This window comes from Alosa pseudoharengus, unplaced genomic scaffold (genome assembly GCF_046254945.1).
Source record: "Alosa pseudoharengus isolate Yale_2024_CS ecotype anadromous, Long Island Sound unplaced genomic scaffold, YU_APseudo_1.1 YU_APseudo_1.1_scf_2, whole genome shotgun sequence".
NCBI lineage: Eukaryota > Metazoa > Chordata > Actinopteri > Clupeiformes > Clupeidae > Alosa > Alosa pseudoharengus.
In genome coordinates this window covers 10,434,011-10,456,436 of record NW_027468663.1, presented here as the reverse complement: position 1 = coordinate 10,456,436, position 22,426 = coordinate 10,434,011, and the positions used below count along the sequence as shown (strand labels likewise).

Sequence of the window (22,426 nt, the reverse complement as noted above, 5' to 3'; positions counted from 1 at the left end):
ATCACACATATGTATTCATCGGACCTAATATTTGTAGTTGCCTTAAAAAAAGTTAAAGAAAAGGTGATAGACCCCCCCCCCCTCCTTTTTTCTCTCTCACCGGATCTGCATCGATCTCAAATATGACATTTATAAAATCAAATTGACGGAAATCCGTCGTAAGACAGAGAACTTTAATCCTTGTCATTTACGCTACGTGAGGATATTAGACTAAATCTACTGATCATTTGAAAAAATAAGACCTCCCTGAAAAAATTCCAGACTTTGAGGTGAAATTCAATACTTTTTAAGGCCTTAATTTAGTAAAATGAAATGTAATACTTTTTAATACTTTTAAGACTCCGCGGGTACCCTGAAAAATATCAAAGAACTGATTTTAAGCACATATCATAAAACAATTTACAGGAGTGATAAAAGCATTTTTCCCCAGTGCTATAGGCCATTGGGAGAACACTGATATATCATATTTTACTCATTAAAGATACAAATGTTTATTGGATACAATAGCAACATATATATGCTCCAGAGAAACGAATGCTGTGAAAGGCTGAAACAAAGGAATGGACATGAACTAGGTAAATCTTCTGAATTACAGTAGCTTAATGACAGTTGCCTAACCCCATTATAGATAAGTCTAAATTTAATAAATGTCATACTCCTTTAAACAACACCAGAATAACTTGTTTTGCCAATAGGCAAAGCTTTATTATTTTCAATATTCCAACAACAATATAGACAGTATAGACACTATAATCAGCAACACTGTACTATTTTCTCAAATAGGAAAAAAGGGTTCTCTCTACACAATGATGACAGAGCTACCTATTTGTGAAGGGTATGAAAACAATGTCCCCCTTGGATGACATAATCATGTCTTGTTTTAAGCAACAGCACATGTAGTGTAGTAGGATGTGGAAAACTAGACACGCTGAATGCTCCTCACTGATATTTGGACATCTGAGCCCAGTGAGAGTAGGGATGCGATCTGAAAATGACAAATTTTTGAGCCATTGAATAGTGCCTTTTTTACTGCTTTATCTTAGGACTTAGGACTATATGAGTCTAACATAATTGCCTACTGCAGCCTAGTTGCAAAGCTTAACATAACCTTACCTTGCCCAAAGAGGTTTGTACAGTTGTTGCATTCAGAGCCTCATGTGACTGGATAACGACTCTCAGTGCCACAACTATTGGGAGACCTGATGTGGATAGTAGAGCTGATCATAAGGCTACTCCATACTCACACTGCATTCACATTAGATTTAAAGAGCTCTATTTGCTTTAAACAAGTACTATCACCCAGTCAGTGAATAAAAGATTGGTAACACAACTCCACACTGGACTAGGCTACCTTGAGACATATAACCATAAGCCATTATAGAGTCTAGCCTATGGTAGGCCTACTATCAACGTGATGGAATTTAATGCAATTAATCAATCAGTCTTTTACCTGTCTCAGGTGTAGGAGACACATTCGTCGAAGCAGTAGGCCTAGCGGTGGTAGGCGAAGTTGTTGAAGCTGTGACAATTTACGCTAATGTTCAGTTCATACATCAATACAATATTTACATAAGCTTATCGTCACATTATTTTGTTCCTCACCTGGAGTGATCTGACCAGCAGAGTAACAAAAGAGTCCCACCAAAAGCAGTACATGGATCATTTTCCCTTGAGTCATAACTTCGACGCTAGACCCTGACACAAGGTGTCTAAAATGCTCCTCTCTGTGATGTATGAGGAAGTAGGCTACACCTTTTTATGTAGCCTAGGCCTACAAAAAGAACCAGCGTAACCCTACACGGGTCATTTAAGCCCATGCTAATAAAACACAAAATCTGGTCTCTCCGGTCTTGCAGACATCAGAGAGACCATGATGGAAATCAGTGTTTTACTTTTACAAATTGGACCCTATCTTGGCTATCTGAAACGTCTGGTCAGAGATGCAAAGTTTAAAAACATTTAAGACATGTCCAGGCGTGATTTTGTGATTAAACACTGGGCGCACTGTTCAAAATGTTTATGCTTATATTTCCTAAACAGGTGTTTTGGCCGTAACATCTTTTATGACATCTGAGCAGCGCAGCAAACAGCCCATTGGTATTTTAAGTCAATAGCCTACATCTGAAGGAATCTGTGTGCAGAATTCCTAGTAGCCTATGCCTACTTGCTTTAGCCTATTAAAACCTGTGTGACTAGCAGAAAATAGATCAAATTTATTTACTTTCATTAACGGACAAGGGATCACAATCGAAATCGAAAAAAACACTTTTATTTTCACCGATTTACCTTAATGGATATAGAAGACACAATCAAATCAACCTAACTTTTAAATAAATAAAAACAATGTATTTGTTCAAATCATTTCATTCAAATAATCTTAAACTATAGGCTTTATTTGGTACAAAACATACACTCCTTGTATAGGCTGCATTCATTTTGTGAATTTTATGAATAATGAATCATGTTTGTAAAAGGCAGTGTACAACCATGTGTTACATGGGCTGAAGGTGTGCCTATCTAAGGGCTCTTGCGCTGTGCAATCCTGCTGCTGGATGGTCGGGAACTCTGTGGGGACGCCAGAGGAGGGGAGGTCACAGACAGACCCAGGCCCAGCTCCAGGGTCTTGACTGGGGGAGACTGCAGAGCTGAGCCCCGGGGGCTACTGCTGGCTGAGGAGCCTGAGGACCTGATGAGCAGGAAGAGCAGCAGAGGGGTGGAGAAAATCAACCCAAAACAAACTCCTTAAAATAGTTATGGACTCTGCTGCTGCTGCATTTGCCAGGGGGAAGCATACCAGTCTATGGCACATCCAATTAGCATAGAAGCTGACAGACACATAGGAGACCATGCACTCTGTAGTAATACTGTAACATATGCTATGACTTCTGCCTCTACCTCTGCCCTGCTGATTAGACAGCACACCCCATGGCCACAACAGGGGATATAAAATCATGTGTAATCAATAATTTTGATTGATTGTACGGATCATTTGCAAGCATTACTCCTATTGCATGCTGTTTCACACATGTATTATGTCAGTTTTGGGTACAAAAGTGCTAAGTTCGCTTTAATTGGTCTTAGATGTGCTGCTTATGCTGTTCTACTTCTAACAGAGATACAAGGCTGGTGAGTGCTTGGCATGAGAAGGGCTTCATAGGGCCTTAAAAGCCTTTGATTCTGAGGAAGGGAGAGAGGGAGAGGAGGCCAGGGATGTTACCTGAGGGAGGCAGAGCTGCGAGCGGAGCTGGCCTTGGAGCCCTGTCGGCTGCCTGGAGCAGATCCAGGGGATGGCAGGAGCACATTGGCCTGCAAATTAAGACATGCCAAGATCAGCCTTAGACGGTCTGCACTCAAACTGTATAAATAAGGTCTGCACTAAACACTAGCACTGCAGCTGGCACATGTATTATCAGACAACTAGCGCTACAACAAGGGGATGGACCCCAAACCCCTCACTGAGGCCTATCTGGGTTTTGAGTTATGGCAGATCTTGTTGAGGTGAGCACCTTACATTTTCATATATACACTGAAACTCATATATACACTGAATTTCATATATACACTGAAGTCTTACGGAGCTGAGCTTGATGAAACTTACTTTAATAAAAACTCAACAAAATGACTGAACGTCTGTTTGTTATTCGTATTTTGTATCCTGATATGACAGAGCCACATGCCATCGCAAGTTACCTGAGTGAAGTACATCACTAGAGCCGATTCCAGATCAGGACTGCGGTCCATGGCCTCCAGGAGCATGTGGTTGACCTTCTTGTTCAAGTCCTTAAGCTCTCGGAGCTGGACGTCCCGTTCTTCAAACGTCTTCTCCGTGGTCTGCTTGGTTAAGCGGATCTCTTTTGTGAGCTTTGTACACTAATGCAGGTAAAAAGGTTTTGATATTTATCATGACTGTAAAGAACCTTCAAACAACGCTAACTGAGCTCTAAATAAAAATATTTTTTTTTACTGAAATGATGTGACCAGAAGGAGGATGAAAGCTTATACTTAGGAACAAGAGCCTGTATTGGGGATTACATTTGCTACCCTACTTTTGGATTTAGCACATTGCATCTACTTAGACCCTCCATTCTGAACGTTAACGACGCCCTGTGATGTGTCCAACCTGTTTGTTGACCCTATCGAGTTTCTCTTTCTGAGAGGCCAGTTCCTTGTTCAGAGAAAGGATGCGTGACTGAGTCTCCTCTGTCCTCCCATTCTGCTCCGTCTCCTCTTGCAGAAGAATTTCAAGGGTATTGTTCATGCTCTGTTGAGTACATGGATAACATCACAGTTTTAATGCTGCCATGAATTTACTATTGTTCCAGAATGAATCTTTTCAGGTTTGGTTCCTACAGTAAGAAATGACAGAAATGAGGCAAGGCAGATTTATTTATATTCATACATACTATTAATTCAAAGTGCTTTACAAACAAGTAGATACAAGAACATCACAAATTAAAAATGTATTATAAAACAACAGAAACATTTGATTTGATTCTAACATTAAAAAGGAAGCTAAAAGACATAAACAAAATACCTGTATGTCCTCCTGGAGTTCTTTGATCTGGCATCTCTTTAATCTGTACTTGTCCTCAGCTGCTCTTTTTTCTCCTTCTAGCTTCAGTTTCTCTTGGTACTCCTCACCTGCTCTCGTGCACGCGCACACACACACACACGCGCACACACACACACGCACACGCGCACACGCGCACACACGCACACACGCACACACGCACACACACACACACACACACACACACACACACACACAACCACACACCAGAAGCACGCACACACGCACGCACACACACACACGTTAAAAGTGAACCAAAAATAACAGTTTTGCTTAAATGATTCATCTGAATCAAGTTGGAGTTCAAATTAACGATCAATTACCCACATAACCATTCAATTTATCCCAGATTTGTTATGCCTCTTGCTTTTCTTCTGTTATGCTACACTGTAGGACTAGGGAGTTGTATTCATTTCTTCAAAGGTACTTCTCGTGTTTCTAAGCCGGCATTAAAAAGTGATCCCAACTAGGGTTGGGAAATGTCCCCTTAATTGCCATTTGACGATGTGTACAGTAAAACATCGACGATGGACGATGATATCGCCGCACATCATATTATAGGCTACAGTACATGCAGGGGTTCCCAAACTTTTCCACGACAAGGCCCCCCAAATATCACTAGGTTCTGGCCAAGGACCCCCTTAATGTGTTATTAAACCCATCGACAATACTACAACAAATGTAAAAATACATTAAGCTAATCCTAATAATTATTTTAGACACAAGCACTTCGCGATGGAGCAGTGTGTAAAAATTGCATTTGAGGCTTTCTGCTAGAGAGCTATCACTTTACTATTACTCCCAGTCATTATCATGGAAAATATAATGTTCAGATATGCGACAAATTATTATAATGGCATTGTATAACAACCCTCATAGTAATTATAGTAAATATTTTACATTTTTCAAATGTATTTATTTGTTTCTTTTATTTTTCCTTCCAACTTGCTGAGGCCCCCCTGGCACCCCCTCGCGGCCCCCCAGGGGGCCCCGGCCCCCACTGGGCTACATGTATGGCCTGATGAAAGTGGACAGCTAAGAGACATAGGCCACCGAAGTTGTGTGCAAGATCTGCTCTAGTGAAATCCGCATGAATGAACAGACAATCAGTCCGAACACTTGTGTGTGCACTAACCAGCGGCATATTCAACATTAACAGCTTTCACTGGGCCTAGCAAAAAAGCTACTACTACTTGGCCACTATCGTGGCCGGTCACTTATCTAAAATCTTCAGTGGTCTGTACCTCATACGCAATGCAACTCATACCACGTTATTACCGGCCATGCCGACTATGAGCAGGAGTAGCGGAAAGTGAAGATAAGGGGCTGCGATCGCACAGTCCAGGTTACTGGAGACATGGCGTATCGGCACAGCAAACAACTTTTACAAATAACGAATCCCGATTTCCACTCCGCTGCTGTCTGGGGCTATTGCCAAAAGCATGAAATACAAGCTATACTGAAAGACGGAGGTCTTTTAATCTTACAATTCTAACAAAAAAAAATGTTTTTTTAACATGGTGGAGAATAGTTAATTTGCACTTCAATGCTGTAGCCTCTGAAAAAAATCATATTATCAGCAAGAATTTCCTCTAGTAGTAATAATAACAATGATTCATTAGGACTAATTTAGCTAAAACATTAAATATGTTAAGTTTAAAGAACAGTGCTTAAAGTAAGCAGGGTCTGTGCGTGCCTGGCTTGTGGGGGCCTGGCATCACCATGGATGATGGCATCGTTCATCGGCCCATCCCCAATCCAAACCCAAACAAACAGCTGCCCCTATACAGCTAAGGCCTGCAGCCCTCCCCACACTGGGTATACGTACTGGACTCAGTGACCCTGTTGAAGGACTTGCGGTATGTGTGATTGCGGCTGTTCACCACATGGAGGGTGTTCTCAAGAGCAAGGACCTCTTTCTCAGCCTTGCGAATTTTGGCATCGAGGGTGTCACCTTGGCGCTGAAGCTCCTCTTTTTCTTGGGCTGCCTATATGTATGTAAACACAGCTGCACAATGTACTACAGGAATTTTCATTCCAAAATAAAATAATACCAGTTTCTCCATTTAATCAGCACTTTTTTTGTACCTGTGACACATTTCAATGGCATGTCAATTTTTTGTTTTTTCTTTACATTTTTTCTTTTTTCTTTTCATGCTTTGCCACTAAACTGAATAGTTGCCAGTTCACCAGAAGGAAATGGAAAAACATTTAAGTTGAAAGTCCCTTGCACCTTAATGACGTAGAAAGCCTGAGACTTCTCCTCCTCCCCCTCCGGGCCCTGCATGGTTAAGATCTCATATTTTTTCCTCATCTTGTCAATTTTGGACATCCTCTCGTGCACTTCAGCACTAACACAGGAACAAAACACACACACACACACACACACACACACACACACACACACACACACACACACACACACACACACACACACACACACACACACACACACACACACACACACAGCATATTGAGACCCACTTAAAGGCTTGTCTTAACTTTACTAAAAAGTTTGAAAAAATACCAAAGGAACCATCTCACAACATCAAAAAAGTTTCCAAACACACATCACACATTTGCATTTGTATATGGACTTATCCTTCATACTTGTACCTTCTGTTATGAATCTGATCCAAACACACAATGAAGGAAATAATCTTCAGAACTAATCCTCCACAGCTCCAAAATGAGCTGTGCTTTTCCACCCCTGTGTACCTGAGAGCCTGGCGCTCCTGGTCAGTGATCCTGAACTGCTTGGTGAGCATCTCGCCGTGGACCCTGATCTCCTCCTCGCGCTCGCCCATGGCCGTCTGCAGCTGGAGCCGGCGCTTCTCCAGGGACAACACCCTATCAGCCTTGTCATACAGCAGGTCCCTCAGCCGCTTGATCTCCAGCTTCAGGATGTTGTCCTCCACCATGGTGTCCTGGAAGAATGGTGGTGCAGACAGATGACAGTGTGGAGAGTCGCCAGTTTTAGGGTGCTTGGGTTCCCACATATCATACAATCTTACATGGGGAAATGACTCAAACTCAGGTCCCCGTGGGCACTTGGACCCGAATGTGGTACGGGCACTGTAGCCAGTTGTGCCACAATGCCCCTCACAACTGTGCAATATTATATTCATTATTTATTATATAAACTTACTCTTGTTTTATTTACACATGTTGATAATTATTTATGTGTGTGAATGATAGATGCATGGGTCTGAAAAGTATATTTTGAGCTCCATTTCATTTATGCTTTCATTCTATGTGTAATGCAATGACAATTCAGCGATCTACCTATCTTTCTAAAAAGAAGAATAAAAATGTTTTGCTTTGTTCAGTCCAATCCTGCACAATGTCTCTGTTACAGTCTAGTAAGTCCTCTGTCTTTTCAGAAGATGCAAATGTGAACATCCAGTCCTGCACAATGTCTCTGTTACAGTCTAGTAAGTTCCTCTGTTTTTTCAGAAGATGCTAATATGAACATCTTTATTCATTAATGTGCTGCTAACAATGTTATCAGACAAATGTAGATCTGCTGTAGTGATGACAAATTATATAATAATAAACTGCTGAAGTGTTGACAACTGTATGATCCTCTCCCTTTCTGACACTCATTCAGACTTGCTGCTAAAACTGTTGTAAAAAAAAGTTCAGGCATACCTGCTTCTTGAGTTGGAGTTTCTTGAGCTCTTTATCTGAAGTGTCGTTGAACAGATTGAGCTCCTCGATCTTTGTGGTCAGGTTTCTCTTCTCCGCACCTGTCTTCTCCATTTCCTTCCTCACACAGCGGATGTCGTCCTGTACAAATGCACAGACACATTGACATGCCACAGTACCATCTCTGCCTCTGACCTACCAGTCCCTCAAAGTAGGAGATTCAACCTTCCATTTATTTTAGAGTGTCTGGAAAGGTGAGCAATGCTTCAAGAGTAGGATGATAAAATGATTACCCTAATACCCATTGTCCTCTGAATACAAAAACAAATATGCACATGCACGCATGCAGACACACACACACACACACACACACACAAACTCTTTCTTGCCCTCTCTCTGTCAGACCTGGAGCTTCTTGAGCTGTGTGGTGAGCATGGTGGTGGTCTTCCTCCTCTCCTCCAGCGTGGCACTCAGTTCCTCCACCCTCTTCTCCAGGGCCTGTTTCTCCTCTGTGTTCACCTCCCCCTGCAGCCGGGACATCTTCCTCTCCAGCAGCTGGATCTGGAAGTCCTGTGGACGAGGCAGGGCAGGGGCAGAGACAGAGACAGCGGTCAGCACTGCCCACTCAAAGCCACATACTGGTTGCGCAGAATCATTTCAAATCACCACTTAACACCATTGTCATGGTCAGATGTTCAGGACTTGTTGACAAATCAAACATTTGCTGATTTTCATCAACGCTGAGATTACATCAAAAGCCTCAACATAGTATCCTTCTGCATTCCCAAAGGTGTGTGTTGCCCCAGGGCTTGGTGAGGGCTTGCCTGGCTGTATATGATCTCCTGCTGCTTGAGAGTGTTCTGGTCCACCTTGCGAATCCTGCTGTCCAAGTTACTGATGGCGGCTTTGCTGCCGGATACCTCGCTGACCGAGTCCTTCTCCTTCAGGCGCAGGGCCTGAAGCTCCTGGTTTTTGCGGAACACCGCCTCCCTATGGCGATGCAACAGCAAGTCCACCTCCTGCACAAGAGTAGGACATTGGGAATTCACCACCAGAACTATGCAAGGGCACACATATTGATAACAGTAGAGACAGATTGAGATAGACTCAAACAAACACCAAACCCAATGACACACTGCTACGTTCGCACTGTGCTATCCACTAAGTGACAATTACATTAGTCAACAAAGCTGTCTCCAGCAGCTCTAAGTTTGTCTCCCCCTGTTGGTAAGGTGGCTTAGTGCACTTATGATCCTCAGCACCAACCTTGATGTTCTGCTCCTCCTCCTTTAGCAGCTGCTCCATCTGGGCAGCACGTTCCTCCACACTCATGGTGGCCTCAGCTACAGACGCCAGCTTCTCCTCCAGGGCTGCATTATGAAGCTTGGCATCCTTCACTCTAGAGCAAAGGCACTTTCAAGTGTTAAACTAGATCATTTCAACCATCATTACATTTCGGAGATGGGTTTTCCTTGGATCAATACATCATAAAAAAACAATTACATGAAATTATAGCAGTATAACTGAACAATTACTCAGAATTACATGATGGAGTAGTACTGTTGTGATATTAAAGAGATGTGAGACTCTGCGCTTACTTGGTGGATTTGTCCTCGATGTCCTTTTTCATGCTGGCTATTTGAGCTCGAACATTCTCCACATCTGACGCTGCTCGGTCAACAATACTCTTCAGACTTTCCAACTGTTGATAAGCCAAACATAACTATCACACTACAAATATACAGTGATTTGTGGAATGTCACGTTGGAATACTTATAGCTTTAGCTGATGATCTACTTATAAGGAGCATACCTGTATCTGAGTGTGTACGTGGCCATACCTCATCATGCAACCGTGTGCGGTTCTCCTCCTGCTCTTGGAACTGTTGCCTAAGTTTGGCCGCCTGCCGCTCAGCCGCACCGATCTTCTTCTCATACTCCTTATTGTTCTCCACCTCGCTCTCCAGAAAGGCCGTCTTCTCTTTGATCACCGAGTGCCTCTCTCGGATATCCTGATTAACTTTGGTGATCATCTGTCAAGACGGCAGGCATTGCTCAACTCCAAAACTCAACACAGGACTCATGTACTCACTGCTGGCCAAGGCAATGGCAGAGACCAGTCAGGTTCAAGTACTAAAGTCATCACTTAAACTGCTTTGATCCTTTAGGCTTCAAAATGTGAACCTACTTGGTTAAATATCAAAATATTTCAATGGGCTTTATCTGTAGCTGTAGCCTTTTTGCTAAAGGCCTTCAATGTTCCAGAAAAGACTGGAAATTGTGGCTTACTACTCCTATGAAATGGCATGTTGCTACTGTTGCTGTGTTTGAGTCTAGAGTGCCATCTGCTGGTTACCGATGCGCAGTCCTGCATCTCCTGGTCCCTTTTCTTCATCTGTTCGATGGTGCTCTCCCACTGGCAGATCAGCTCCTGCCTCTCAGCATGGACCTGGCGGAAGTTCTCAGCAGTTTTGTCCAATCCAATCTGTTTCACAACCGCAGATCATCAGTTCTCTCACAAACACAACGTCTAGTCACCCTTGTAATGTACTGACATAGATTGTATGTGAAAAGAAATAAAAAGAGAGGAAAAAAAAGATTCTCCTAACTTGTGCTGTTATTGTTTCAGTAAGTTCATTGTCAAGGGCCTTCCTTTTCTGGTTGGCCTGAAGGTTCAACTTTTCAATGTTTAGTGTCAGCTCCTGTTGAAAAGGAAAAACAAACATGTATACACATTTATTTTAGTAAAAAAATAAATAAATAAACAAACATGTATACACCCCAACCCACTTACTTCAGCAACAAACAGCTACAGTGCAAATCTCTCATTTTTATGCTTGGTGGAGCAGTAGCACTCCTGTTCAACTCACTTTAATTTGACTCTCGTCCTGCTGGGCATATTTAAGAATGGCCATCGTGTCCTCATCCCTCCGAGCCGACTCCTCCAGCCAGGCATCCAGAGTCTTCTGGTCCCAGTTCAGGCGGTTGCTCAGCTCCTCCAGTGTTTGAGTGGTTTTGAATATGCTGTTCTAGTGTGTGAAGGTAGATACATGAGAAAGCTGTTCACATTGTGCACTTAAAGGTTACGCAAGAACTATGAAGACATAATGCTGTAGGATGGTAAGGAACACAATGGAAAACAAATATTGAAGCTGATGAAGTTTGGAGTAACCTCTTGAGCAGTGTGCCTCTCCCTTAATGAGCCAAGCTCTTTCTCTAGCTGCGCAATCTCCTGTTGCAGACGGCCCATCTCTCTCTCAGCCAGGGCTTTAAAATGCTTCTCTGTGTCAGTCTCTTTTTCCCTAGCTTTGCACAGTGCCTGTAAACACAAGTCATCATCACTGGTGAGAAGGCAATCTGGGGCGAGAGGGGAAGGCAGGGTGAGTTAATGGTGGTGACATAAGTTACCTGAGTGTGTGAAAACTCTTGTTTAACATTTTTCAGATGTTCAGTCATGGCGTTAATCCTATCCTTATATTCGGCCAGTTTATTCTCCAGGATTGTCTTGTTCCTTTGTTTCCTCTGAAGCTGTATGAGCAGAAGTAGACATTCAATTCGTTAGTTTTTAGGTTGCTGATAAAGGAGCCACAGCACATTCTAAATTGACGTTAACAAAACACGTTAAAATTAGTCTCTCTAGTTTGGCAGCTAGGTTAAGTAACGTTAACGTTAAGCCCCTATCGATAGCGATGTAACGTTAACGTCTCCGATATCGATAGGACAGTAGTAATGCCACCAGGTAACAGTTAACAGTTATTCATCTAGCTGCCTTTCATCGAAGTAACGTGTTATGTTAAGTAGACCTAAACTAAATGTTAGTTACGTGGCGATACTCACCTCATCCTCCAAGGCTTTGTTTTCTGCATTTGCAACGGGAATGGCAAAGCCTTCATCCCAGCCAACCTCGGATAAAAGCGCGTCAGACATTTTTCTATCGAGATTACCTTTTCAGATTTTAAGATATTAGTACAAACACTTGTTGATAGATAAGCCTAGTTAAGTGAACTACGATAGAAATTCAAGTTGAAAACCTGAGTGTATTCGGCTAATGTTAACTAGCGTGTGGTCCCCGCCGATTTGTTGTCAGCTCCATAGCAACCGTTGTCAGCTGCGCTGTCAAAGATATTCCACTATCCCTTTGCAGGGGTTTCCAACTGATAATGACCCAATGAAGACATCCGAGCCACCTATATTTAAGCTCCTATCCAGAACAATACCTTTGTTGAAAATATACTGATAACATCACACTGTCAGTCTGGAAGTTTTCTTAAGGGTTACAAATTTAATCAAACACTTTTTCTCACACAGTTATGGGCACAACAACTTTGACTGGCCAGTGTAGGCAACAGTTTGCACTGGTCATACCTGATCAAAAGACCACGTAAGCCCACCTCATGCAGATCAATTGGAATTTTAAGGGAATGTCTATATACCAAATTGTAGACTTTCAACACCGTCAAATGTCAGAGGTTTCTCAGCAGAAAATTTGCTGAAAGAGAGAAATTATATTTCTTTTCTTCTTCTCTTTTTTCCACAATTCAAAATCTACATGAACAATTATGGCATTTCCCAAGTAACAACAGAAATGGTACAATTACTCACAATAAACCTAACCAAAAACAACTGGATGCACTGCATTTGCCAATATAGTAGTCTGTCTCACCTTAATTTAAAAAAGAAAAGAAAAGAATTTTTCACTGCCATCTGACAAGTGTTCTATGGTCCAACGAGCAGGAATGCATGTGTAATAATACAATTAGATGTATTATTTACAACTAAATTTAACATTCCCAAAATGGAGCCCCTGGGGTTTCAATTAAGATGTGTTTGCCCTTGTCTGTCAGTGAGCCTCAATTGAGAGCCAAGATGACCATTCAGCTCCAGTAACTCCACACAAGAGTGGCTTATATCATATCATACTTAATTTAAAAAAGGAGATGCCCTAACCACCATGCAATGACTGTTGAGGAGACGTGTTTTCCTTTTCCATATATAGTCTTTGTTGTGTACGTCTCATTCCTGAGGTTGGAAAGGCAATACAGATCTTAGATAAGTCCTCTGTGCTCTACTGGGCCGTCGTAACGGAGTTGGTTTTGTGCAATGCACAGATGCTCTTGACAAAAAAGGCTTTGGAGATCCTCACACAGCTGTGCTCTTGGTCCCAATGTATGGTCGAGCAAATTCCACAAAGTCATCAATAAGAACTGGCCACGCTCCTATCGGAGAGGAAGAAATTATGTTAACGAAGAGAAGCTAAGGGAGAAACTGATACAGTTACAGAGATACAGTTCCAACAAAACACATATTGCACCAATACAATATAATTCAAATGTATGCACAATAATAATTCAGCCCATAAGGTTGGTACAGACCCTCCTCGTCGTAATTGGACATGTCATCGGTAATCATTGTGCTGAAGTCTAACAAAAGATTCCATGTGTCTTTGGGAATAGATCTTTTATGATGCTCCTGTTGTTAAAATGAGAAAAGTACTTGAGTAGTGAAACTGGATTTCACATCATTTTACAAAAGTTAACTTAAACATTACTTACAACATCAAAACCCACAGAGAACTCACCAATAAAAATTTGTTCCAGAGATCTAGGAATTTGAATCTTCCAGCCAGAATTAAATTCCAATACGCAATTGCCATTTCTAAATCTGAAAATATATGGATTGAATTTATCAGATATTTGCAATGTCTAATAATACCTGGAGCATAATTAAATACATACTAATACATACCCAAACCTTTCTGCCCAGGATTCTTTGCAAAGTTGAAGGTAAACTGATAAAAGTCCTTGAACCTCCCCTGGTCTTTCAGTTCTTGTTCCATTTTTGGAAGTTGGGCTTTTAGTTTTTCTATACTGTCACATCTGGTGCAAAGAAAAAGACATTCAGACATTTATTCCCTTGTGTGTAAAACAATTAAAAGAGAAAAGACATTTAGACATTTATTTCCTTGTGTGTAAAACAATTCAAAGACAATCTGAGACAAAGTCCTCTGAGAGCACTTAAAACAGATTTGTTTTCACTGGACTGTGCCACACATTTCCATAAAGACATAATGCATTCAAAAATACTTGAATTGTTGAATATACAAGGAACAATCAATGCTATATAGTTCCTGAAATATGCCTTACCCTTGTTCTGCCATCCCCTCCATGAACTCCTGCTTTGAGAACTCGCACTGTGTCGCTGCATGAAACTTCCAGGCAATAAGTAGCACACTGATACTGGCAGGGTCAAGTCCCAGATCATCACAGAACTGTTGAATCCCATCTATCCCAATCTTATTGTCATCATGAGGATCTACAAACACAACAGAAAAAAAAGACATTGACAACTTTCAGTGAAGGCAACTTACTGTGACAGTTGCAAAGACTTTTATTTTTTATTGGGTTATAATAGTCCTTCTTCTACAAGCGAGCTAACTCATGTTAATAATCTGTTAGAGACCCGAAATGTGATGCGAGTACTAAGTGTTGTAGTGTTCTTACCTCTGTACCTGTTGTAGAGTTGCTCTAACCTTTTCCTGTCCAATGTTCCCTTAAGATTCTGCACATAGATTTCTGGATTTTGGAAAAAGTTGTCTGTAGCGACGTCTAATTTCCAGTCATTCTGCTGCAAACAATTTAATGCCGTCTTCTCGTTAGACTGGGTGAAGATCATGAACTGACGAACTTTATCCTTCTGAGAGGACTTCAGCTTGTTCTACAGAGAAATAAACCAGTTAGGCTTTGCGTGTGAAAATACACATCAATAGAGCTAACGTTAGCCATCAGTTCAGATGCACAAGACTAGTGACATAACGCACAAGCAGAGGTTTGCTGTGTGTTGTTCATTAGTGACCATGTTATTAGAAACACAATACACATAGTTGACAGTTATGGACAGTTTCTATATTCTTCGAAGACGAAATAGCCTCAACAGGCCCATCAATTTGTATTAGATGTAACGTTAACGTTAACTTCGCATGATAAGAAATGATCATCTCTGCGTAATTACAGGTCGATTTTTAGGTGTTGTCTATGCTCGTCTGATTATTACAGAGGTTAGGAGATATTATTGCCACTGTCGTTTAGAATTAGCAAGATAACGTAGGTGCTTGTTGACCATCGTTTTCCTTGTTAGCACGCTAGCAATTAGCCAGCTAACTAGCTCGCTGGCTTGTCAGCTAACGATAGCCAATGGAGTAAATATCGCTACAGTAGAATCTAGCTAGCTAACTGACAATGAAAGGTAATCACACTAAAATATTTCAGTATTTACAGTTAATCTTATTAATACCATGGTGTTAAATGAGAATAACTGTACTCGAACTGTTTCGTTAAATGCATGATTATGACATGTGAAGGGTGCATATATATTTACAGGTATAAACAGATTTTCCCTACCATGTTTGTGACTTCCAGACACCCCTCTTCCGCTCTGTCTTGCTGTTTACCTGCTTCCGTTCATGCGTAGTTTGACGGTACTGTCACGTAAGTGTCAAGATAGAAAGAGATAAACTGGTAGTGCAGACCACACCAAATATATGATTACTTTTAGTCCACCATTTAACTGGTAAATTATCTATGAAAAACACATCCCGAAACTAAATAAATCTAGAGTTCTGAATTTTAAGTTTATTATGTTGTCTACACATCACAAGACTCCTGACCAAATACATTAATAGAGATACCAAAATATCTATGAGAACTATTTCAAACTGATATCAGTTCTTTCCATTTTTAGAACTAAACTTAAGATGAGATATGAAGGGGGAAAACAATAACAAGAAAATGTACGACTTCTCCATTTGATGGGTTTTCCCTGTTTTTATTAGCCTTCTGTTTTTTAGAGCTAAGGACTGAAAACCAGACCACTGTGTGCAACAGCACCTACTTGTATGAAGTTATATGGCAATTCGGAATGAGACATAATTGCTGTCATTTTTGGCTGTGAATGACCAGATTAATAACCAGATTAATCATATACAAAATTAAGGGTTTCTGGAAAAAGTTCGACCTACAAAAGGGTCGTTATGGCCTACTAGGACTGTCCTGGCCCCAAAACCGAAGCACCTACGCCAAATTCACAAGTACCATAGTTATGTTTTAGCATTCCACCATTGCTGCAATATCCTTCCGCCTGTATATGTAGTACACACATATGGTATGGTTGGTATTTAAAATAATAACTTTATTGACTAGAAGTACATTTTCAAAATATAATCTACACAATCTGAATACAATATTTTTACCTTGAACGTTATTGAATGGTGAAGAATTAAATGAATGGATTATCTATATCAGTAATATAGTTCCGGTCACATAAAACCGTCTGCGTTCCCATACTGCTCCTTTCTACTTGGATGCCAAAGTCGGGATCAGACCATGTCTAGCAGTTCTGCTGATTACAACAGGTAAATCTGGTCAAAATGTTTGTTATATGAGATTGTTATAATGCCAGATTGCACATCGTTTCAGCAAAGCAAGGGATTTATGTCCCAGATACTTGCAACTTGCTCTGTAGTCTATTTAGCTATGCTTTTTGCACGGGCCCAATGTAGGTTTGCGCCATCGCATGATAACTCGATTGCATTGGTGTAGCTAGGTTCTAGCTAGCCTCTTCAATTCATCTGTACCCTGTACCAGTTGGTCGGTTTAAATCAAATACATTCTTACGACAAATTACACAATCACCATTTAACTGTAGTTGGAAATGCAGGTTGATCCTGTTTTTTGTTCAAACATTTCAGTAACGTTAAGCATCCGACCTCATTATGGTTGGTCAACGTTAGCTACACTTGACTTATAGTTCTAGCTGCTACCAGCGTGTTCGCTTGCTTGCTAGGCACATTAGCTGGATAATGTTACACCTACCGTGGCCTATGCACATTTTGAGTGTCCCAGAGGATAAAATGTACCTTGTGTTCTGTACCACAGAATTTCTTAGTGTACATTTCTGCATTTGTTCCTCGTTAGGTGGAGTTGTGGTATCAAAATACATGCCTAGCCATAACATTTATTACGCCGTTGATGATAATGCTAGCTTCGTACCTAGCCTAGCGTGCTAACGCAACGGCTAACTTGGCAGAAACATCGGCGTTGTCGACATGTGGTTTTGGTGGTGTTTTCCATTATCAATTGGTGTCGAAGTTAGTCCATGTGTGATCGTGGGACGAGATGTGAAATGATGCCATACCATCTTTCGGGACTGACATTTATCATGGAGATGTCTTTCAATATACTGATCACACGCGTCCCGCCATCCACGTGGCGTTTAATGGCTAACGTTAAAAGTATTACCGACTTAACTTATAGCCCACAAGTTTGGTCGACAAGAATGTTTAAACATTAGGCATGACTGAAGTTTAATCATGGCATAATAACATTATTTTATTATTATTGATTTAGAACATTCAGACATTCTGTTTGTTTGAACGTGATTTCTGAACATTCTATTTTTTTAAATGTGATTTTCATTGTAGTTCAAGAGACCAAGACCATGGAGGGCCGGAGGGGATGGAGCCTGATGGTGTCATCGAGGTATGAATTCCTTAGTTAGGACTGTGTTGGTGGGTTTGCACTTAACGTTAATATAATTTGATATAACATTTTCTGTACAATTGCCCCACAGAGCAACTGGAATGAGATTACAGACAACTTTGATGACATGAATTTAAAAGAGACACTCTTAAGAGGAATATATGCTTATGGTTTTGAGAAGCCCTCAGCAATTCAACAAAGAGCCATCATTCCTTGCATCAAAGGTATGTTTTCTTGCACTTGTTCCAGTCTCAACTATAGGCATTTGGTCATGGTGAGATGGCATGCACTTAACATGTAGTGGTAAATGTAGCATTTCCACTTCTTTGCCTTTTAGGTTATGATGTTATTGCGCAAGCTCAGTCAGGCACAGGCAAGACTGCCACATTTGCCATCTCCATCTTGCAGCAGTTGGATATAGACCAGAAGGAGACCCAGGCTTTAGTTCTGGCACCCACCAGAGAGCTGGCTCAGCAGGTATGCTGTACCTGAGGTCACTTACACTGAAGTGTTTCAGACCAAGGCGGCATATTTGAAAAATATCCAAAGATCAAGGTACTACTCGTAATCACTTCCTGCTTAAATCAGTTACTGACTGTCAACAATATGGCACAGTCCAATGTTTCTTTTTTTTGTGTGGATAATTGCAGGAAGTAATAGAATACAACAAAATTTCAGTGCTCAAAACTTCTTTGTTCACTGTATGAAGGCAAGGTGACGTGTTCTCATTGAGTGTGAAATGATGGCATACCATCTTTCGGGACTGACTCAATCTTGATGTCAAACTTACTGTAGCTGATCATACTCATGAGCATCGGACATGACTGATAACCTTTTACTCACTTGCATGCTTTAAATAGTAAATGTTAAGCTAATTGGAACCATAATTATGAGGCTTCTAAATTAAGTACTGCGGGTTGTGCTCTTTTTAAGTGGATTATTTGCATAAAATGGTTGTCTCTGTTCCTCTTCAGATCCAAAAAGTAATCCTGGCTCTTGGCGACTACATGGGAGCCTCATGTCATGCCTGCATTGGTGGCACGAATGTCCGCAATGAAATGCAAAAGCTCCAGGCTGAAGCTCCTCACATTGTGGTGGGCACCCCTGGTCGTGTGTTCGACATGTTGAACAGACGGTATCTGTGTAAGTATTTGTTGTTGATTTGCTTGAACGGCTTCTTGTGTGTTATGTAGGATTTTAAGCAAGTTAACTTCTTGTTTGTAGCTCCTAAGTGGATCAAGATGTTTGTCTTGGATGAAGCTGATGAAATGCTGAGTCGTGGATTTAAGGACCAGATCTATGAGATCTTCCAAAAATTAAGCACAAATATTCAGGTAAACTAGAACGGGTGAAATTGAGATTCATTACAAGGGCTTCTTCCACTTAAAAGAACGGTGCTAAAACTGTAATTCAGGTCTTGTCCTGTTTTTGCAGTAATGCCAGTACTGTTTGTCAGTGGAAGGAGAACACTTTGCTCTGCACCTGAAATGAAACTTGGCCGGACCTCTTTCTTAATGTCCAGTGGCCATTGTTTCAAGGTCCAGCGCCACATCGTTTGCTTGTTTCAAAAGTGTTTTGTGATTTTTTTTTTTTTTTTTTCTTAATCGTGGGGTCTGCTTGTGACTGTTTTTGTAGGTGGTGCTCCTCTCTGCTACCATGCCTGCTGATGTGTTGGAGGTGACTACAAAGTTTATGCGGGAACCAGTTCGGATTCTGGTGAAGAAGGAAGAACTTACCCTTGAGGGTATCAAGCAGTTCTACATCAATGTAGAGAGAGAGGTGAGGACATGAAGGTTAAACGTTGCGAGATTTGACTGATTCTTGTCAATATGGCTGGGGCAAGTAAAAAACAACAAATGTAAACTAGTCTTGCCCAAATAAACTGGTCTTAACAAGCAGGTTGGCTTCTTGGATGCTACTTACACTGGTCAGGGTTTATGAACCACATACTAAATGCATGTGATAACTTACCTAGGTGAGGGATGCCTTTAAAGTCCACTTCAATGTTACTATTTCTTTGCTATGTTTGCCCTGCTCCTTCTTTCCAAAAGCATCCTGCTAAAATCATGGGCGCAGAGCTTTGTGGCTCAGCGTCTCGTGTTAATGCTAGCAGCGGTATTTTAAAGAAGGGAGAGAAAAAGCACAGTGTCGGAAACGAGGTGGGGAGGGACCTCTTTCTTAATGTCCTATGTCCTCGTCCTCAAGATCCTGTGCCACAAAATATTGGCAAGCAATTTCTCATGTACATTAAGATGCATTTGGTGTCCCATGTGGTTTGTTGTATAAACTGTGAACCTCTTCTCACACAGGAATGGAAACTGGACACGCTCTGCGACTTGTACGAGACCCTTACCATTACTCAAGCAGTCATTTTCTTGAATACACGAAGGAAAGTAGACTGGCTGACAGAGAAGATGCATGCACGAGACTTCACGGTGTCTGCCTTGGTAAGATATCCTAAAAGGAGTGTAACATCTCTAATAGTTGACCTAAGTGTATTATGGTGTCCCTGAAACGCAGTGATGTGCAAGTGCATGAATAAATTACGTGAATGGTTTTGTTTGTAGCACGGGGATATGGACCAGAAGGAAAGAGACGTCATCATGAGAGAGTTCCGGTCTGGTTCCAGCCGGGTGCTCATCACCACAGACTTGCTGGTGAGTGTACAGGAGTAGCATTATGCAAGTTTGGATTATATAAATTGTCATATGAAAAGATCAAGGTACTACCATTATCTCTTCTGCTCACTGTATGTAGGCAAGGTGACGTGTTCTCATTGAGTGTGAAATGATGGCATACCATCTTTCGGGACTGACTCAAACTTGATGTCAAGCTTATTGTAGCTGATCACACTCTTCTTGAGATCGGATATGACTAACCGTTTACTCACCTGCTGGCTCTAAGTAGTACATGTAAAACTAATAGGCAACCTAATTATGAGGCTTCTAAAATGAGTACTGTGGAGTATGCTATTTTAATACTAGTTTTACAGCATGACGCACAATATGAAACTTGCAACTAAAGGGCTGCAGCATCTTTTATAATTCTCATAAGTCAGCTCCTTTACCATAAGAGCTTATCTGCACTCCACAATAGATTGCTGTACAAGTCTATTACTTGGTGACGGGCTATACTTTAGCAGAGGTTGAACAACATGTTTACTGACTGGTATTTTCCATGCAGGCTCGTGGAATTGATGTGCAGCAGGTTTCACTTGTGATTAACTATGACCTTCCAACCAATCGAGAGAATTACATTCACAGGTGAGTGGGCAAGAATTGTGTAGCTCTCCACCCAAAATAAATTGCCTTAAATACACATGGATTCATATTGGATGGTTTTGCTTTTTACATGTTTTCTTCAGGATTGGGCGTGGTGGTCGTTTTGGCAGGAAAGGGGTTGCCATCAACTTTGTGACTGAAGAGGACAAAAGAATTCTCCGGGACATAGAGACTTTTTACAATACTACAGTTGAGGAGATGCCAATGAACGTTGCAGATCTGATTTAAACTCTGGTGGCTCTTAAATGCAGGTATAGCTATTGAATAATCACTTGCATTGCGCTTCTTTTATTGAAGGAATATCCCTATTCTTCTCGATGCTGGCTGTGGACAAGACTTCACAAAATTAAAAGTGACGTGACTTATTGTGCGGACGGTTGTAGACTCAAACATAACAGTTTGACTGCTGGTGCGGAATGCAAAACATGAGGTCTTTAAATGTATTGTTTATCAGGTATTTTTTTCCTAGTTCATTAAATATGTATGTATTAGATGTTCTTCACCATTTGGTAATTTACTTGTGGACTAAAAGATATAAGTGTTGCATTAAGTCTGCTAATTATGTTATGCTAACATATGTGCAGTTCAATATGGATCACTGCACGCTTCCATAATATACATGCACTTTTTAGTTTTAGTTTTGTGGAATGTATTAATTTAATTGTATATCTGGTTAAGTATTTCTTTGTGAAGTCCTCTTGAGAGGTGGGCCATTCATGCTACATTTGAGTACATGCTTGTGTTTCTTTGGAAGTATCTGACCCATTTTAAAATAAAGAGGATTATGTTGGCTTCGGTCTCCCTCATAACTTTAGGTTGTCTACACAATTTGGTAAAGAAATGAACACTTCACACGTGTGCCTGTTCATGTATTTGCATCTGAGATGGACTGGCACAACTCAACATTGCTGCTACGTCCACATCTTGTTACGTTAAATATGATGCACATAACCCTTTGAGTGGTTTACATGGGACATACTGTACCATTTTCAATCTTAAACATCCCAGGAATATCATCTAAGGGTCAAGTTGCCATGTGTCTTGGTTGCTAGCAGGCTTCGGTTTGTCTTAATAGACACTAGGGTAGAAGCACAACTGACAGATTGAATGTTGTGAACTTATATTTAGTAGGGAGCTTTTCAGCCTCACTTGGTGGGTAACTACTGATGTCAGTCACATGATATGACCGAGGGGCCTTCTCTACTCTTCATTTTAAATATGCTTATAATGGAGCCAACTGTTTAGGAATTGGTGATGTTGGTAGGAATCTTGTGACCATTGCCCTTTTGGTTAAATTTGTTTCTTTAAGCTTTTCTCTGCCTTCTGTCCTCTTTCAAGTAACAAAGCTTTAGAGCAGGGGTCTCAAACTCCCGGCCCGCGACCTATGTCAAAATA

At 41.0% G+C, this 22,426-nt stretch overlaps 3 protein-coding genes, 1 long non-coding RNA gene and 5 other non-coding genes across 9 annotated transcripts; 6 read left to right on the top strand and 3 right to left on the bottom strand.

The window, feature by feature from the left end:
- Positions 1 to 680: 680 nt before the first annotated feature.
- Positions 681 to 1,747, bottom strand: LOC143133784 (uncharacterized). The gene is made up of 4 exons (XR_012988547.1): positions 1,603 to 1,747; positions 1,451 to 1,519; positions 1,114 to 1,199; positions 681 to 985 (listed from the first exon to the last, which is right to left on the bottom strand). It is a non-coding gene; the product is annotated as an uncharacterized LOC143133784 (long non-coding RNA).
- Positions 1,748 to 2,253: 506 nt separating this feature from the next.
- Positions 2,254 to 12,339, bottom strand: ccdc39 (coiled-coil domain 39 molecular ruler complex subunit). Its single transcript, XM_076293628.1, has 20 exons — positions 12,055 to 12,339; positions 11,626 to 11,745; positions 11,390 to 11,536; positions 11,088 to 11,246; positions 10,827 to 10,919; positions 10,574 to 10,702; positions 10,059 to 10,250; positions 9,817 to 9,920; positions 9,485 to 9,617; positions 9,043 to 9,237; positions 8,624 to 8,788; positions 8,222 to 8,359; positions 7,289 to 7,497; positions 6,804 to 6,921; positions 6,399 to 6,558; positions 4,535 to 4,641; positions 4,121 to 4,261; positions 3,691 to 3,870; positions 3,218 to 3,306; positions 2,254 to 2,686 (listed from the first exon to the last, which is right to left on the bottom strand). The coding sequence occupies exons 1-20, from the start codon at positions 12,142 to 12,144 to the stop codon at positions 2,518 to 2,520; spliced, it is 2,838 nt and encodes a 945-aa protein (XP_076149743.1). The 5' UTR covers positions 12,145 to 12,339; the 3' UTR covers positions 2,254 to 2,517.
- A 140-nt stretch (positions 12,340 to 12,479) lies between these two features.
- Positions 12,480 to 15,668, bottom strand: dcun1d1 (DCN1, defective in cullin neddylation 1, domain containing 1 (S. cerevisiae)). The gene is made up of 7 exons (XM_076293648.1): positions 15,615 to 15,668; positions 14,718 to 14,931; positions 14,361 to 14,529; positions 13,963 to 14,093; positions 13,796 to 13,878; positions 13,590 to 13,686; positions 12,480 to 13,433 (listed from the first exon to the last, which is right to left on the bottom strand). The coding sequence occupies exons 1-7, from the start codon at positions 15,615 to 15,617 to the stop codon at positions 13,357 to 13,359; spliced, it is 774 nt and encodes a 257-aa protein (XP_076149763.1). The 5' UTR covers positions 15,618 to 15,668; the 3' UTR covers positions 12,480 to 13,356.
- An 896-nt stretch (positions 15,669 to 16,564) lies between these two features.
- Positions 16,565 to 21,823, top strand: eif4a2 (eukaryotic translation initiation factor 4A2). The gene is made up of 11 exons (XM_076293644.1): positions 16,565 to 16,624; positions 17,693 to 17,750; positions 17,842 to 17,974; positions 18,088 to 18,227; positions 18,725 to 18,893; positions 18,975 to 19,084; positions 19,386 to 19,529; positions 20,060 to 20,197; positions 20,318 to 20,407; positions 20,934 to 21,013; positions 21,115 to 21,823. The coding sequence occupies exons 1-11, from the start codon at positions 16,596 to 16,598 to the stop codon at positions 21,257 to 21,259; spliced, it is 1,236 nt and encodes a 411-aa protein (XP_076149759.1). The 5' UTR covers positions 16,565 to 16,595; the 3' UTR covers positions 21,260 to 21,823.
- LOC143135796 (small nucleolar RNA SNORD2) lies at positions 17,388 to 17,461 on the top strand. Its single transcript, XR_012989228.1, has one exon. It is a non-coding gene; the product is annotated as a small nucleolar RNA SNORD2 (small nucleolar RNA).
- On the top strand, positions 18,483 to 18,555 carry LOC143135799 (small nucleolar RNA SNORD2). The gene has a single exon (XR_012989230.1). It is a non-coding gene; the product is annotated as a small nucleolar RNA SNORD2 (small nucleolar RNA).
- LOC143135795 (small nucleolar RNA SNORA81) lies at positions 19,126 to 19,304 on the top strand. Its single transcript, XR_012989227.1, has one exon. It is a non-coding gene; the product is annotated as a small nucleolar RNA SNORA81 (small nucleolar RNA).
- Positions 19,786 to 19,971, top strand: LOC143135794 (small nucleolar RNA SNORA81). The gene has a single exon (XR_012989226.1). It is a non-coding gene; the product is annotated as a small nucleolar RNA SNORA81 (small nucleolar RNA).
- Positions 20,531 to 20,603, top strand: LOC143135797 (small nucleolar RNA SNORD2). Its single transcript, XR_012989229.1, has one exon. It is a non-coding gene; the product is annotated as a small nucleolar RNA SNORD2 (small nucleolar RNA).
- Positions 21,824 to 22,426: the final 603 nt, after the last annotated feature.

Excerpts from the sequence above, each read along its gene's own strand:
- ccdc39 (XM_076293628.1), bottom strand. The coding sequence starts at position 12,144 with ATGTCTGACGCGCTTTTATCCGAGGTTGGCTGGGATGAAGGCTTTGCC. Across the intron at positions 9,238-9,484 it reads AGGAGGAGCAGAACATCAAG|GAGGTGGACTTGCTGTTGCA; the intron begins GTTGGTGCTGAG and ends ACTCTTGTGCAG. Across the intron at positions 3,307-3,690 it reads TAGTGATGTACTTCACTCAG|GCCAATGTGCTCCTGCCATC; the intron begins GTAACTTGCGAT and ends CTTAATTTGCAG.
- dcun1d1 (XM_076293648.1), bottom strand. Across the intron at positions 14,094-14,360 it reads GAGGGGATGGCAGAACAAGG|ATGTGACAGTATAGAAAAAC; the intron begins GTAAGGCATATT and ends TCTTTGCACCAG. Across the intron at positions 13,879-13,962 it reads TCCTGGGCAGAAAGGTTTGG|ATTTAGAAATGGCAATTGCG; the intron begins GTATGTATTAGT and ends ATATATTTTCAG.
- eif4a2 (XM_076293644.1), top strand. The coding sequence starts at position 16,596 with ATGTCTAGCAGTTCTGCTGATTACAACAG. Across the intron at positions 17,975-18,087 it reads CATCATTCCTTGCATCAAAG|GTTATGATGTTATTGCGCAA; the intron begins GTATGTTTTCTT and ends TTTGCCTTTTAG. Across the intron at positions 20,408-20,933 it reads TCATCACCACAGACTTGCTG|GCTCGTGGAATTGATGTGCA; the intron begins GTGAGTGTACAG and ends TTTTCCATGCAG.